This window comes from Pituophis catenifer, unplaced genomic scaffold (genome assembly GCF_029215685.1).
Source record: "Pituophis catenifer annectens isolate HBS135680 unplaced genomic scaffold, rPitCat1.0.hap2 SCAF_15, whole genome shotgun sequence".
Lineage (NCBI taxonomy): Eukaryota > Metazoa > Chordata > Lepidosauria > Squamata > Colubridae > Pituophis > Pituophis catenifer.
Window position 1 is genome coordinate 2,685,085 of NW_027256895.1, and position 15,879 is coordinate 2,700,963.

At 46.1% G+C, this 15,879-nt stretch overlaps 2 protein-coding genes across 2 annotated transcripts in view; one reads left to right on the plus strand and one right to left on the minus strand.

The window, feature by feature from the left end:
- Positions 1-743: 743 nt before the first annotated feature.
- On the minus strand, positions 744-10,005 carry TRAPPC1 (trafficking protein particle complex subunit 1). The gene is made up of 5 exons (XM_070954317.1): positions 9,929-10,005; positions 9,632-9,730; positions 2,619-2,689; positions 2,299-2,437; positions 744-1,430 (listed from the first exon to the last, which is right to left on the minus strand). Exons 2-5 carry the CDS (start codon positions 9,728-9,730, stop codon positions 1,302-1,304), a joined length of 438 nt encoding a protein of 145 aa, XP_070810418.1. The 5' UTR covers positions 9,929-10,005; the 3' UTR covers positions 744-1,301.
- Positions 10,006-10,180: 175 nt separating this feature from the next.
- CNTROB (centrobin, centriole duplication and spindle assembly protein) overlaps positions 10,181-15,879 on the plus strand; it is a 38,120-nt gene continuing 32,421 nt past the window's right edge. Inside the window, exons 1-4 of the mRNA XM_070954448.1 lie at positions 10,181-10,290; positions 13,353-13,829; positions 13,913-14,003; positions 15,098-15,179. Of these exons, the coding sequence (XP_070810549.1) occupies positions 13,488-13,829; positions 13,913-14,003; positions 15,098-15,179 (515 nt within the window). The 5' untranslated portion in view covers positions 10,181-10,290; positions 13,353-13,487. The remainder of the gene's footprint in view (positions 10,291-13,352; positions 13,830-13,912; positions 14,004-15,097; positions 15,180-15,879) is intronic.

Below are 15,879 nucleotides of genomic sequence, written 5' to 3' on the forward strand. Positions count from 1 at the left end.
GAGGAACTGCTTGCCACCAGAAGTTGTGGTGGAGGTTTTTAAGAAGAAACTGGACAGCCACTTGTTCAAAATGGTGTATGGCTGCGATGGCGAACCTGTGGGCACGTGCGCTGTTGCCCCAGCTCAGCCAACTTGTCTGGGGGGGTTGGATTAGAAGACCTCCAAGACTTCTCTTTCAACGGTATTATTATTATTCTAGGATTTATTCTACAACCTGCAGAGGCTCATCCAATGCACTCCAGGGAGAAAAACAACAGCCGGAAAACATAAAAGCAGAGATTTGAAGAACGTGGGCTATCGATCGGTACAGTATTTCGTTTCGGGACCTTCCTGGGGCATTGCCCCGTTCCCATCCTGCTGGCACTGCCCCACAAGTAACCTCTGAAGGCTGCCACCCGTTGTCTTTCAGATTGGCCAAGGGGACAGGGAGTCCTCGGCTTACGACCACAAACGAGCCCAACATTTCTGTGGTTAAGCGAGACAGCGAAGCGAGTTTTACGACCTTCCTCGCCACAGTGGCGAAGTCAAATCGCTGCGGCCGTTAAAAGTTACAAACACGGTCGTTACGTATGAAAAACGGTCATCAGAGTTTCACTCTTTTCGGTGCTGTTGTAACTTCGGTCACTAAATGAACTGTCATAAATCGAGGACCACGTGTATGCAAGAAACTGGGAATAATAAACCTGGCTCCGAATCCAGAGAGCAAAAAATACATGGAATAAAAAAAAATACACACAAAGGAGTCACCCAGCTATATATTTATTTTTCTGAGCGACGACGCGAGACTGCATTTCCTTCTGCTACTGAAACGCTTCTATTTTTCCTTTCCGTTTCGGGGCCTCGAAGCCCAAGAAAAATCAACAAGCAGGAGCAAAACAGCAGTGTAAAAACTTCCGACTTCCTTCGACGCAGGCTCACGGCCGTCCTGTTCAGTGACGGTTTAAAAGTCGAACGAAGGGACTGACAACCGGCTCCTCAAAGACAAACCCCAAAAGACAAGTCCCGAATGGGGAGAAAAAGAAAAACATGGTCCGAATATCCCGAAGTAACTGAGATCCGATTTATTAAAAAAAAAAGAAAAGAAAAATCAGAATATTCCGCTGTAAATAAGAGCGATATCCAGTGATGGAGCAACATCCGGATCCAGTTCTTCGGAGGGGAAATTCCTTGTTGAAAGGGTGCAAATGCCCAGCATCATGGGAAATGATGATGATGGCGTGCTATTTCTGGACTGTTCATGCTCCACGGAGTCCTTGGGGTGGGGGGAGTGTCCAAAAAAAAAAAGCGCGCGCGAGAGAGAGCTAGCCGGCACGAGCCGAAAAAAAGGGCAAAGCCCGGACGAAACTGTCCAATTTGTTCCGGAAAAGTTCACTCTGGATGCTCTCGTTTAAGCTGCAGAGGGGGTTTTTGACCACGTACTCCACGTAAATCTAAGGGAGAGGGGAGAAACAGAGGTGGGGTGGTAAGCGGGGATTCCTTACCCTTCTCCCCCCGAGCCCACCCAACGCCCCCCTCCCCCCGAGAGAGGAAAAATGGGGCAGGATTGTGGCCTTCGAAGGGTCCAATTCATCTTTTTATATTTTTTTTCCCCATGAAAAAGGCACTGATAGTGTTGAATCTTCCCAGCAGAAATGAAAAGGAACCTTTTAACTGCCGGACGTTTCATCACCTGACTAGATAACCTCATCAGTTTGCTCTGTAAGGGTGAGCAAATCCCGCTTTCTTCCAGCACTGATGTTGTTACCTGCTAGGGTAGCGAATTGTCGGCAAGAAAAACCAGCAAGCTTAGAGAGCACCAAGGAGCCCCCAAGTCCTCCCCCGTCCTCGCCTCTGCAAGCCCCGCTCCCTTCTAGCACTGATGATGTTGCCTAGCTGGGTCACAAAACGTCTGCAAGAAAATAACCAAGCTCAGAGAGCACCAAGTAGCCCGCAGTCCTCCTCTCCTCCTCCTCCTCCTCTCCACAAGAAAACGATCCTGCGCTACCAATATTTTTCTTCTATCGCCGGAACCTTTTTCATTCCGCTTATTAAGATTCCCCAGTCGTTTTAGATGACAGTGCAAAAAGATTTCTTAAACTTGCTGAGACTTCATTTAAAAAAAAAAAAAAAGGCCTTTTCCAATTTCCGCAGGAAAACTGGAAAGCGACCGCCGGCAAAAATGTTTCTTTTTGATTCCTTCAAGCTTTAAATAACTCAAGCCATTCCGTTGGGCACGACTCCATTTTAACAAGCGGCTGACAATTCGGGCCCCGGTTCCAAGTCGTAAGACGAGGACCACAACAACACACACATCCTCACATAGCTGTAGATCTGGTGCAGGATGTCCTGGATGTTGCCCACTCCCAGGTCTGTGTTCATCACCACCTTGAGTCCGCTGGGCGTTTCGTAGTAGTGCAGCTTGTACTTGCTGGTTTGGAAGGCGAGGAAGCCGTCCTTCCTGCGGAGCGGGACGTTAAGGGTAACAAACGCCCTCTTCGCCGTCCCGCCAGGCGTCAAGTCTTGCGAAGTGCGGTTTTAGGGGTAGGTATAGTAGGAAGAAAAATCCCCGAGGGGTCCTTCTCTCCCCCCCACTCCCACCCCGAGATTGTCCAGTGAGGGGGGGGAGAGAAAAAGGATACATATCCACAGGGCTCATTTTGCTAACGAAGGAGCGGATGGAGAATAGCATCCCGTACATCAGCTTGAATTCCTGGGATGGGGAGAAGAGAGAGAGAGAAGGAGAAAGAAAGAAAGAGAGAGAAGGGATGAGGGGCCGTTATGGGATACAGAAAACAGGTCGCTCCGGGTCATATAACACAGGTGGGCATATGCATAATTTTGTATTAATTCTTTCTTTCTCTTCCTTTCTCAGTTTATTTATTTATTTATTTATTTATTAAATTTATATACCGCCCTATTCCTAAGGGACTCAGGGCGGTGAACAGCGAACGATAAAAATACATGTAATACAAACGTTAATAATAAAAAAAAACCAATTAAAATTTTTTCTTTCTCTCTTCCTTCCTCCATTCCTCCCTCCCTCCTTTCTTTTCTTCTCTTCCTTCCTCCCTTCCTTCCCTCCCGCCTCTCTCCTTTCTCTTCCTCCTTCCCTCCATTACTCCCCTCCCTTTTTTCTTTCCCTTTCTCTTCCTTCACTCCCTTCATCCCTTCTTTCTTTCTTTCTTTCTTTCTTTCTTTCTTTCTTTCTTTCTTTCTTTCTTTCTTTCTTTCTTTCTTTCTTTTTCTCTTCCTTCCTTCCTTTCCTTTCCCCCTCCCTCCCTTCTTTTCCTTTTTTCTCTCTTTTTCTTTCTTTCTCTCATGGTTATGTAGTGCATATCCAAGGGGGTGACCCTTTGAGAGCTGCACGCAACAAAATTTCATTTTAATGTATGCTGATGAGTGTGCATTCAAAGCAACAATAAAGTTATTCTAAAAGCTCTAAGCCTTAATAAAGGTAGTCCCTGGTTTACGACAGTTTGTTTAGTGACTGTTCAAAGCTGCAATGGCATTGAAAAATGTGACTTAGGACCGTATTTCAGAGTCACGACCGTCGAGGCATCCCCAGGGTCTGGCAATCAAAATTCAGGGGCCTGGCCATTGGTTCCTACTTAGGACAGTCACGATGTCCCAAGGTCACGTGATGCGCTTTTGCGACCTTCTGACCAGCAAAGTCGGGGGGCGGGGGGAACCCAGATTCACTTAACAACCATGTTAGTAACTTATCAACCGCAGCGATGGCAAGGTCAAGTCGTAAAATGGGGGCAAGCAAAACTCACGGAAGAATTGTCTCGCAAGAGCCACGGAAATTTTGGAGCTCAACGGCGGTGGCGGCTTTTAAGTCCAGGACTGCCCTGCAATTATTCTCGCTGACAAGGATTTTCTCTTTAATTCTGGGTTAAATTCTAATTTTAAACTGCTAAGTCTCGGAAGGAGCGAGAGGCCAGGCTTTTTTTCAGTCGACTCGTAATGCTTTGGCACCACACTGCACCAAGTTTATGCAAATGGAGGCAATTCAACACAAGGGGACATTGTGCTGTTCTGTTTATCCAAGCTTTAAAGGCTTCCGACACAGCGGTTGGTCGGACAAAAAACCCCAAAACACAGCTTCAGGCTTCAGAGGCTGCAGGCAGGGCCCAGCGGGGCTCAGAAAGTCTTAGGAGGAGACGGTCTGTCAAGGTTAACCCTTCCCCTGCTGAACACCATGGGGCAACATTATTTTGGTCTCATGCTCCTTGTATTGTGGGGGAAAAAAAACCTTCCTGCATAGATATGGGTCTTGAATGGGGTGCAGGACCCAGAATTGTGAATTAAAATTACGGGACGGCAGATCCCACCCCTATGTTAGAAAAAAAATGTTCTGTTGTAGAGCTAGAATCCCAGATGGGAGTCAAGTGGGGAATTAGCCTTGGACTCACTATGTAAACACAAGAGGGTTAGGTCTAAATTCCCCTGAATGCCTTAGAGGGGGGGGGGGGGGGGTTCCCAACTTCGGCAACTTTTAAGACCTGTGGACTTCAACTCCCAGAATTCCTCAACCAGCACATTACTTTCCCCTTTAAATTGTCACACCATCTAGCCCACCTCTAATTCGTTCATTAATTTAATTTGTTATGGGTCATTTTTTTTCCATGTTGCTGAAATCAAGGTATAATACATCCACCACATTCCCATGATCTACTAAGAAAGTTTCCCAATTTAAAAAGAAAAAAAAGAAAAAGAAAAAAAGGTACATTTGTTCTAGTCCTATCCATGCTGCATTCTGGAAAACCCTCCTGGCTGGGGAATTCTGGGAGCTGAAGTCCACAAGTCTTTAAAAATTTCCAAGGTTGGACCACCCTCACCTTAGAGCCTTATCTGGCCGTCCCATTCGAATGCTGCCAGTCAGGGGAAAGATTCCTGTACTATAGGCAGAGAACAATAATGCCACCCTGAGTCTTCGGAGAGGGGCGGCATACAAATTGAATTAATAAAATAATAAAATAAAAATTAATAAGTAGTCGACTTGAACCTTCGATGGGTGGGTCTTGTTGTTCGCCCCTGATAAAAGGTAAAAGTTCCCCTCGCATCTACGTGCTAGTCGTTCCTGACTCTAGGGGGCGGTGCTCATCTCTGTTTCAAAGCCGAAGAGCCAGCGCTGTCCGAAGACGTTTTCCGTGGTCATGTGGCCGGCGTGACTCAATGCCAAAGGCGCACGGAACGCTGTTCCCTTCCCACCAAAGGGGGTCCCTATTTTTTCTACTTGCATTTTTCACGTGCTTTCAAACTGCTAAATTGGCAGAAGCTGGGGCTAGTCATGGGAGCTCACCCCGTGACACGGCGCTTGGGATTCGAACCACTGAACTGCCGAACTTTCGATCGACGAGCTCAGCATCTTAGCCACCGAGCCACCATGTCCCCTGATACTTCCTCACAATTCAAGGGTGAAACCAATGACCCATCCTCTTCACTGGAGGTGTCCAGCTGGGGTTGGCCAGCCATCCATGGGACGTTGGATTTGGTTTCCTGCACCGGGCAAGACGGTGGACTCCCGGGTCATCCAGTTCTGGATTTTTGATCCTACTCCCACCCGCTTTTCCTCTGCCCCTCTACCCACAGGATAAAGAGCAGTAGTTAAAGAAGCTCTGATACCTGGCTAAAAGCAGCAGTACAAAGCTAAGCCCCACCGTTCCTTTCGTCTCTCTGCGGCCAGCGGCAGCTGCCAAAGCACATGTAAGCATGGCATTCAATCAGCTTAAAGGGTTTTTTTTTTTTTTAATCCATGAACAGCTAAGCCCTGCTCCCTTGGAGCCCCACCAAATTTTTTGAAAGATTCATATCGGGCGAGATGAGCAGCGCGTTTTTTTTTTAAACCCCGGTCAAACTGAAATAACACTTATCGGCAAGCGTTGGAAGCTTAAATCAGCTTTTGGGGATGTCACATCAAAGGACATCTCCCAAGTGAGGTTTGCGGGGGTTTTTTATCGATTTAGTTAGCAGATTTTTAAAACGGCCCATCTACCTCACCACAGGGGTTTTGTTCCTTAGGGGTAAATGGAGCTGTAACTCCCATCCTCCCACAGTCCGCGGCCATATTGGCTGGGGATGATGGGTGTTCGAATGCTCCTCGGTTTGGAATACAATTGTAATAGGTCAGATCGGGCCTTTAGAAAAGGGCAAACTGGGGTTTTCTGGAAAGCTTTCGTGGATTTAATGGGATGTAAGTCCTCTCACTACAAGTTGGGTTTTTTTTATTTATTTCTAGCACAATTTTGATGGCCCACCCGAATTCAAAAAGACCCCAATTGGGTTTACAGCAAGTTAAAATCACAGATAGTCCTCGACTTACGACAGGTCATTGTACGACCGTCTGAAGTTACAACGGCACTGAAAAAAAGGGACTTGGGCTGTTTTCACACTTGCGACCTTTGCAGCATCCCCAGGGATAGGTGATCAAAATTTAGACGCTGGGCAACTGACTCAGTTTTATGACGGGTCACAGCATCCCCCTTTTGCGACCTTCTGACAAGCAAAGACAGATGGGGAAGCTGGATTTGCTTAACAACCGTGTGACTAATGTAACAGTTATTCGCTTAACAACTACGGCAAGGAAGGTCATAAAACAGGGGCAAAACTCACTTTGCAAATGTCTCACTTAACCACCTAAATTTTGGGCTTAATTGTGGTCCTAAGTTGAGGGCTACCTGTATTTATCTTGTCTATAGGTTTTTTTTACAATTTTATCTTTTCAATGTTGTTAAGCCACCCAGAGTTACCCTGTGGCCAATACATTAAATTAAATTATTTTAATCACTGAATAATCTGAACAGAGGTAGTCCTCGATTTGCAACAGTTCACTTAGTGACAACGGCACCGGAAAAACAGATTTATGATCGTTTTTCCATGCTTATGACCGTTGCATCCTCCCCGTGGTCACGTGAGCAAAATTCAGACCCTTGGCAAGTGATTCATATTTATGACGGTTGCAGTGGCCCAGATCACGTGATCCCCCTTTTGTGACCTTCCGAAGAGCAAAGTCAAGGGGAGGAAGCCAGCTTCACTTAATGCCCGTGTGACTAACTTAACAACTTATAAGAGCTGAAGTGGCGCAGTGCGTAGAGTGCAGTAACACAGGCTACTTCTGCTGATCATTGACTGCCAGTAGTTTGGCAGTTCGAATCTCACCAGGCTCAAGACTGACTCAGCCTTCCATCCTTCCGAGTTGGTAAAACGAGGACCCAAATGGTTGGGGGCAATAGGCTGACTCTGTAAACTGCTTAGAGAGGGCTGTAAAGCACTATGAAGCGGTATATAAGTCTAACTGCTATTCCTTAGAAAGGAAGGAAGAAAGGAAGGGAAAAGAGAGGGAGGGAAGGAAGAGAAAAGACAAGAAGGAAGGAAGGGAAAAGAGAGGGAGGGAGGGAAGGAAGAGAAAAGACAAGAAGGAAGGAAGGAAAAGAGAGGGAGGGAGGGAGGGAAGAGAAAAGACAAGAAGGAAGGAAGGAAGGGAAAAGAGGGAGGGAGGGAAGAGAAAAGACAAGAAGGAAGGAAGGAAGGGAGGGAAAAGAGAGGGAGGGAGGGAGGGAAGGAAGGAAGAGAAAAGACAGGAAGGAAGGAAGGAAGGAAGAAAGGGAAAAGAGGGAGGGAGGGAAGGAAGGAAGAGAAAAGACAAGAAGGAAGGAAGGAAGGAAGGAAGGAAGGAAGGAAGGAAGGAAAGAAAATGAGAAGGAAGGAAGCCATAGTGACACAGTGGTTAGAGTGCAGTATTGCAGGCTAATTCTGCCCACTGCCAGGAGTTCGATCCTGACCGGCTCAAGGTTAACTCAGCCTTCCGTCCTTCTGAGGTCAGTAAAATGAGGACCCAGATTGTTGGGGGCAAGAAGCTAACTCTGTAAACCACTCTGAGAAGGCTGGAAAGCACTGTGAAGCAGTATTTAAGTCTAAGTGCTATTAGGAAGGAAGGAAGGAAGGAAGGAAGGAAGGAAGGAAGGAAGGAAGGAAGGAAGGAAGGAAGGAAGGAAAATGAGAAGGAAGGAAGCCGAAGTGACATAGTGGTTAGAGTGCAGTATTGCAGGCTAATTCTGCCCACTGCCAGGAGTTTGATCCTGACCGGCTCAAGGTTGACTCAGTCTTCCATCCTTCCAAGGTGGGTAAAATGAGGACCCAGATTGTTGGGGGCAAATATGCTGACTCTATAAACCGCTAATGTAAAAGCACTCTGTAAAAGCACTGTGAAGCGGTATATAAGTCTAAGGGCTATTGCTTTTGCAGCGATTCACTTAACAACCGTAGGAAGGAAGGTAATTAAAATGGAGCCAAACTCACTTAATAACTGCCTGACTTTACAACAGAAATGTTTTGGGGCGGGGTGTGCGTGGTGGTGGTGGTCATTGCGGTCATAAGTCGAGGACTACCCACCCTGGGCTTCTGTTGTGATTTTCTGCGGTTAAATAATAATATTAATTATTAATGATGATAACGAATGAATTATAATAATCTGTTCTATAACAATATAACAACAACAACAACATTGGCAGCAGTCAATGGTGTTTGTGATGCATTTTTGAATGTTCAGTCAACTGAGTTTCATGTTTAATGAATAAGAGAAAATAATAATAATTATATACTGGGTTTCATGTTTAATGAATAAAGCAAATAATAATAATAATGTAATAATAACCAGTCAATGGTATCTGTGATGCATTTTTGAATCCTCAGTTGACTGAGTTTCATGTTTAATGAATAAGAAATAATAATAATAATAATAATAATAATAATAATAATAATAATAACTAGTCAATGGGATTTGTGATGCATTTTTGAATGCTCAGTTGACTGAGTTTCATGTTTAATGAATAAAGTAAATATTATTATTATTATTATTATTATTAACAACAACCAGTCAATGGGATTTGTGATACATTTTTAAATGTTCAGTTGACTTTCATGTTTAATGAATAAAAGAGAAAATAATAATAATAATTATATACTGAGTTTCATGTTTAATGAATAAAGTAAATATTATTATTATTATATTTACAACAACAACCAGTCAATGGGATTTGTGATGCATTTTTGAATGTTCAGTTGACTTTCATGTTTAATGAATAAAAGAGAAAATAATAATAATAATTATATACTGAGTTTCATGTTTAATGAATAAAGTAAATATTATTGTTGTTGTTGTTGTTGTTGTTATTATTATTATTATTATCAACAACCAGTCAATGGGATTTGTGATGCATTTTTAAATGTTCACTTGACTTTCATGTTTAATGAATAAAAGAGAAAATAATAATAATTGTATACTGAGTTTCATGTTTAATGAATAAAATAAATTATTATTATTATTAATATTAACAACAAAAACCAGTCAATGGGATTTGTGATGCATTTTTGAATGTTCCGTTGACTGAGTTTCATGTTTAATGAAGTAAATATTATTATTAATAATAATATTAATAATATTAATATTAATATTATTATTATTATTATTATTATTAATAATAATAATAATAATAATAATAATAATAATAATTCTGGGCGCCAAGAGACCCCCCCCCCGCAAAGGAGCCTGGCCGAGGCCTCTGAGCGCGTGCAGACGGCAGTGCTCCCCCCTCCGCCCCCCCTCTCATGTGGGGGCCGTGGGGGTGGGGGTGGGGGTGGGGGGGCTCACCTCCTCCTTGGAAATGCCGGCCTGCTTCTTGCGGTTCCACTCGCTGTAGTGCAGGCAGGCGCCGTTGCGGTCGAAGAGGTAGAGGTTGTGCACCGTCATCTGGGGGGGGAGGGGAGAGACAAAAAGGGGGGGGCAGGCAGGGGACCCCCAAGTTAGAGCCCGGCTGCGGGAGAGTCCCCCTCAGCCCCCCAATAACACAGAGGGATATCAATACACCCGTCATGAGGATAACGCCGCCCATCATCCACCACCACCACCCCCTCAGATTTTTCGGGGGAGCCCCCCTCAAATATTTACCTCAGCCGCCGCTCCCCGTCTCTATGACAACCTGCAGGCCCGACGTCCTTCGCTTCCGCCTCGACCGCGGTCGCTGATTGGCCCCCACCCCGCCTCGCTTTCGGCCCGCCCTTCTCCCCGAGCATGCGCCGTCGCGCGCGCCCTTCAGGCGGGGGCCTTGCCAGTACGACGGGGCGGGGTGGGGGGGATGGGGAGGGGAGAAAGAATTGCCCGGAAGGAAAATGGCGGCGTCGGCTTCAACCCGCTCCCGTCCCCTGAGGCTTTGCCCGGCGTTGCGCGGGGGCGAAAGAAGCCGAGCGGGGGCCCCGGCGAGGACCGAAACGGCGGGGATGGCGGCCTAGAGGCCTGGCGAGGGCAACAAAGTGGGTCTCAAAAGCGAGGACCCGAGGCGGGGAGGAGGGCGCTAAAATGACGGGGAGAGGACGCTGGGGGGGAGGGGGACACAGTTTACCTCAGGGATGGGGGAGGGGGGACACAATTTACCTCAGGAGTGGGGGACGGGGACAATTTACCTCAGGGGTGGGGGAGGGGGGACACAATTTACCTCGGGTGGGGGAGGGGGACACAATTTACCTCAGGGGTGGGGGAGGGGGGGACACAATTTATCTCAGGGGTGGGGGAGGGGGACACTGTTTACCTAAGGAGTGGGGGAAGGGGACACAATTTACCTCAGGAGTGGGGGAGGGGGACCCTTCCCCCCCCAAATGTGCCGGACTCCAACTCCCATTGGCCTCCCTGGGAGCCTAGTCGAGCTCGCGGGGGATGATGGGAGATGGAGTCCAAGGTGGTGGGTCAGCTGAGGAGGTTGAAGAAGAGGGGGGGGCTGCGGGGGGGGGGTCCTGAGGGGAAAAGGGTCATCCACAGGAAGCCCTTTTGGAGCCCAGGACACAATATGGGAGGGGAGGAGGTTGCTTTCGCTTGTCTTTGGGATTTCCTGGTGGTCTCCCATCCTCTCCTTCCCCAACTGAGCTTTCTCAAGGTTGGGGAGAGGATTCTGGGCCAGGCTGAGGAGGAACCAGAGAAGAAAAAGAAGAAGAAGAGGAAAAAGCCTCACTGGGTCGGGGGGGGGGGGGCTTAAACACCCCCCCCCCCAATTTTCATGTTCCCTGAGCTCAAAATCACATTTTTTTGTGATTTTACCCCCTCGGAATCGGAATATGACAAGCCATTCGGTGTCACCTCGGACAGCCAGATGGCATAGAAATGTAATAAATAGAATATTACCCTGTTTCTCCCAAAATAAGACATCCCCCTGATAATAAGCCCAATCGGGCTTTTGAACGCATGGCAATAAGGCCAAGCGTTTATTTCAGGGTTCAAAAATAAAAATAAAAATAAGACAGGGTCTTATTTTTGGGGAAACATGGGTACTACAGTTGGAAGAAATTTCACTGTGTTTGTTCCCCCAGCTGGGAAGCAGTCGCCGATGCTAAGAAGAAACAGACACGGAAGCCAGCTGCCAGAAAAGGGATCCTTTTAATTCAAGGAAGGCAAGAAAAGTAGATGTTACATCTTTTCTATCCTGCTCTACGGAGTGGAGAGTTGGTCTCTTGACAGAAAACTGCTTGAAGAAACTTTGAAATGTGGATTTACAGACGGCTGTTATACGTATAAACTGGGTTAACAAAATCACAAAAGAGGAGGGGATAAGCCACCTGGGAAAGCCAAGGGAGATCATCAAAGCCATTAAAAAAGCGAAAGTTAGAATATTTCGGACATGGGATGCGACAGCCGGAAAAATACGGCCTCCTTCACTTAATCCTCCAGGGAAAGATGGAAGGCAAATGAGGTCCAGGCAGAAGAACATCATGCCTTCAAAACCTTAAGGGACCGGTTTGGATAAAACTCAGCAGCCCTTTTCCATGCAGCTGTTGACAAAAGTAGGATCGCCAACGTCCGATGATGGATATGGCAGAAGAAGAAGAGGAGGAGGAGGAGGAGGAGGAAGAAGAAGAAGGAGAAGGAGAAGGAGAAGGAGAAGGAGAAGAAGAAGAAGAAGAAGAAGAAGAAGAAGAAGAAGAAGAAGAAGAAGAAGAAGAAGAAGAAGAAGAAGAAGAAGAAGAAGAAGAAGAAGAAGAAGAAGGGACACAACTGGAGTGTGATTCCTGGCGTGCAAGCAGATTCGGATGGCAAGCCTGTACCTTTTTTATACTTCATTTTCCTTTGAAAATCCTCCTGCAGCTTGATGGGTTTTAGATGTGTTTCTGATTGCCCTGTTCTTTTCCTGTTTTGCTGGGTTTAATCTTGGTCCCAGGTCTTTTGTGATTCCTGTCCTAAAGGTTAATTCTGTCAGGGAGGCAGGAAAAAGGGAGTTTTGGTTTACCTTGGATAAGGATTCCCCTTATCTTAATAGCTCTACTTAAGTGCTTCTACTGCCAGTTCTGTTAGCAGGGTTGCTTTGTGTTTTTCTTTCAGCTGGTGCTTCTTGGTTTTCTTAAAGGGGGGAAGAGCTGGCTTGAGTTTCTGGTGCTATGAGGTTTCTGGCATTGTCCTTTTGGGGTATACTTCCCGCAATCCCCCATTTTGTGCTAGGGCAAATAATTTTTGCCCATTATTTCGTCCTCAGCACAATCCAGGGTAGTGTCCAAGCATACCAGGAACGTTCGAGCTGTGTCACGACTTTTCTTGCCTTCCTAAATTAAAGGATCCCTTTTCTGGCAGCTGGCTTTCATGTCTATTTCTTCTCAGCATCGGTGACTGCTTCACAGCTGGGGAACGAACATAGGGAAATTTCTTCCAACAATTTGAATGAAACTGAAACATCTGGAGAGTGGAGGTGGTGGAAGAGTCGGCAGAAGAGAAGAGAAAGAAGTGAAGATGGTAAAATGCAAAGAGAAGCGGAACGACGGTGGCACACAGAAGCAAAAAAAGGAGCACCAGTGGTCCCAAGGGCCTTGGATGCAATTCCCCAAAATATCTGGAGCCACCACTGGAACACCATTGGCATTGACAAAGAATCCCCATTAGTCAATTACACAAGGCAGCTTTGCTTGAAATAGCTGACATCCTGCAACTCATCATCTTCTTTTAATAACCGCATAATCCCGTGCGGGGTGGAGTCTTCGGCAACTGAATGAAGCTGAGCGTTTTACTGGCCGGATGCCCTTCCTGTTGCCAATGCAGAGTTTTTTTTCAGCAGATATATTCTCAGTGTGCCCAGAGAAAGAGGGAAATATCTGCCTCTATTTAGGATTGAACTCACAGCTTCCTGATTGTGAGGCGAGAGCTCCAATGACGCGGTTAAACATCCACATCTGGCTATTCCAGATCATTGGGCAGGGCTGGATAGGCAGACAAAACTACCAAAATCCGTCTGACAGATCATTTTAAAAACATCCAGGGAAAAGCAGGACTTGTCCCCCTTGCTTTCTTCCTCTGTGTTCTGAATTTAAACTGCTTTTTTTTTATTATTATTCTTTTCCAGGGACCAGCTGCTTTCCTGGTGGTGGTTCCAGCCTCCTGCTGCCGGCATTTGGGGCTCCATTATGACAAAAGTCCCAGCCTTCTGAGCTCAGAATGCTTGTGCTGACCACAGCCCCTTACTTAGGACCCCAGGACCATGGCTGAGAAGGGCCTCAGGAGAGCTCTGAGCTCTTCCCTCCACAGCGACGATCTCTTAAGCGACATGGAGCTGCTGCCAGCCTCGGATCCCCCAACCCCTGGGCAGCAGGTGCCCTGTTCTCAGCTGGCCACCCCGTATACCTCCAAAGTCACCACCCAGCTCTACGCCTCTCTTCACCAGAGCCGGCAGGCCGAGGCTCTGGCCTCTTCTCGGCTGGAGGGACAGCACGGCTCTGCCCTGGCTAGGAAAGCCATGGATGCCGACGTCGATCTCGACACTCTGGCGGAAGAGCTGAGCCATCGTCTTTCCGCAGGCGTGGAAGCCAGCGCATTTAGGCAGGTGAGAAAGTGACCTCTAGGACAAACAGCCACCAGATTGCAGGAAAGCTTCGGTGGGTGGCTAAACCTCTCCGTTTCTTGTAGGGCGCCGTGGCTGAGTCCCGCCATATTTCGGAGATGGAGAACGTGCGGTGCCACCTGCAGAGTATGCTGCGGGGATCCAGAGATGTGCCTGGTGAGAGTGGGAAAAGGGGAATGGCCTGGATGGGATGTGAAATGAAGGGATAAATAAAATCCCCAACATGCCTACAGGGGCCCAACAACAGATATTTTATTTATTGCATTTAGAAACCTCCTTATATTATTTTTATACATAACTTAAGATGGCGAACGTATGGAATATTCCTTCCTACTCCTAGTTTCTCCACAACAACAAACCTGTGAGGTGGGTTGGGCTGAGAGAGAGGAGGATTGGTCCAAAGTCACCCAGTTGGTTTTCGTACCTAAGGCAGGACTAGAACTCACTTATCTCCTGGTGATTGACCCAAAGTTACCCGTATGGCTTTCATGCCTAAAGCAGGACTACAATTCCCAATTTTTAGCTGGTGACTTAAAACAGTAGACTAAACTGGCGGTCTAATTTTCTAAGAGTTTATTTTATTTCACAAAACAGCCCTTCAATTTAGCACCTTTCTATAAGTCGAACTGAGATTCCTTTCATCCCCCAGCCAAGATAATGGGGCTCTATTTCATGCTAAAATAGGGGAAGGAGAGAACAGTTGGGCTAGTGATCCATTGCAATAGGCTCCCTGAAATATTTGATCTGGCACTTCTCGCCTGCTCTGGTGAGAATTGTAGGGAAAGTTGTCTAGTGGGAAAGATAAGGGCCACATGTGAAGGTCCAATTATACTGCTTTATTGCTGAAAGCCTCTGCGCGGGAATCTTCTAACTAAACTGCTTTATTGCTGAAAGCCTCTGTGCAGGAATCTTCTAACTAAACTGCTTTATTGCTAAAAGCCTCTGTGTAGGAATCTTCTAAATAAACTGCTTTATTGCTGAAAGCCTCTGCGCAGGAATCTTCTAACTAAACTGCTTTATGGCTGAAAGCCTCTCCGCGGGAATCTTCTAACTAAACTGCTTTATTGCTAAAAGCCTCTGCGCAGGAATCTTCTAACTGAACTGCTTTATTGCTGAAAGCCTCTACGCGGGAATCTTCTCAAAAGCTCTTTTTTGACTCCGCCCCATCTTCTGCCACTTCTTCCCCTACAGAAGTACCCTGGAAAGTCGTGCCTGCTTTCAGCTGCCCTTTTTGTGCTCTCTTTTCGCAGGGGGCCCGACAGTCACGCTGGAGTCCTTGGAACGCAAAGATGACGACTCCTTCGAGAGTGACAGCACGGGTGCCCTGCTCAAGTAAGACGGCCTTAGCTGAGTCGGTGGTCTCTTTAAGTGCAGAGAGTAAGGAAGGTAGAGTAGAGTAGAGTAGTGTAGAGAAGAACAGAACAGAACAGGAGTAGAGTAGAAATAGAAATAGAAAGGAATAGGAATAGGAATAGGAATAGGAATAGAATAGAATAGAATAGAATTAGAATTAGAATTAGAATTAGAATTAGAATAGAATAGAATAGAATAGAATAGAATAGAATAGAATAGAATAGAATAGAATAGAATTCTTTATTGGCCAAGTGTGATTGGACACACAAGGAATTTGTCTTTGGTGCCTATGCTCTCAGTGTACATAAAAAGACAAGATACACTCGTCAAGAATCACAAGGCACAACATCCAGTGACAGTCATACAGTACAATAAGCAATCAAATCATACTAGGAAACAATATAAATATAATTTGCAAGGATATAAGCAGCAAGTTACAGTCATGCAGTCACAAATGGGAAGAGATGGGCAATGGGAACGATGAGAAGATTAATAGCAATAGTAATGCAGCCTTAGTGAATAGTTTGACAGTGTTGAGGGAATTATTTGTTTAGCAGAGTGATGGCGTTCAGGAAAAAACTGTCCTTGCGTCTAGTTGTCTTGGTGCTCTATAGCATCGTTTTGAGGGTAGGAGTTGAAACAATTTATGTCCAGGATGCAAAGGGTCTGTAAATATTTT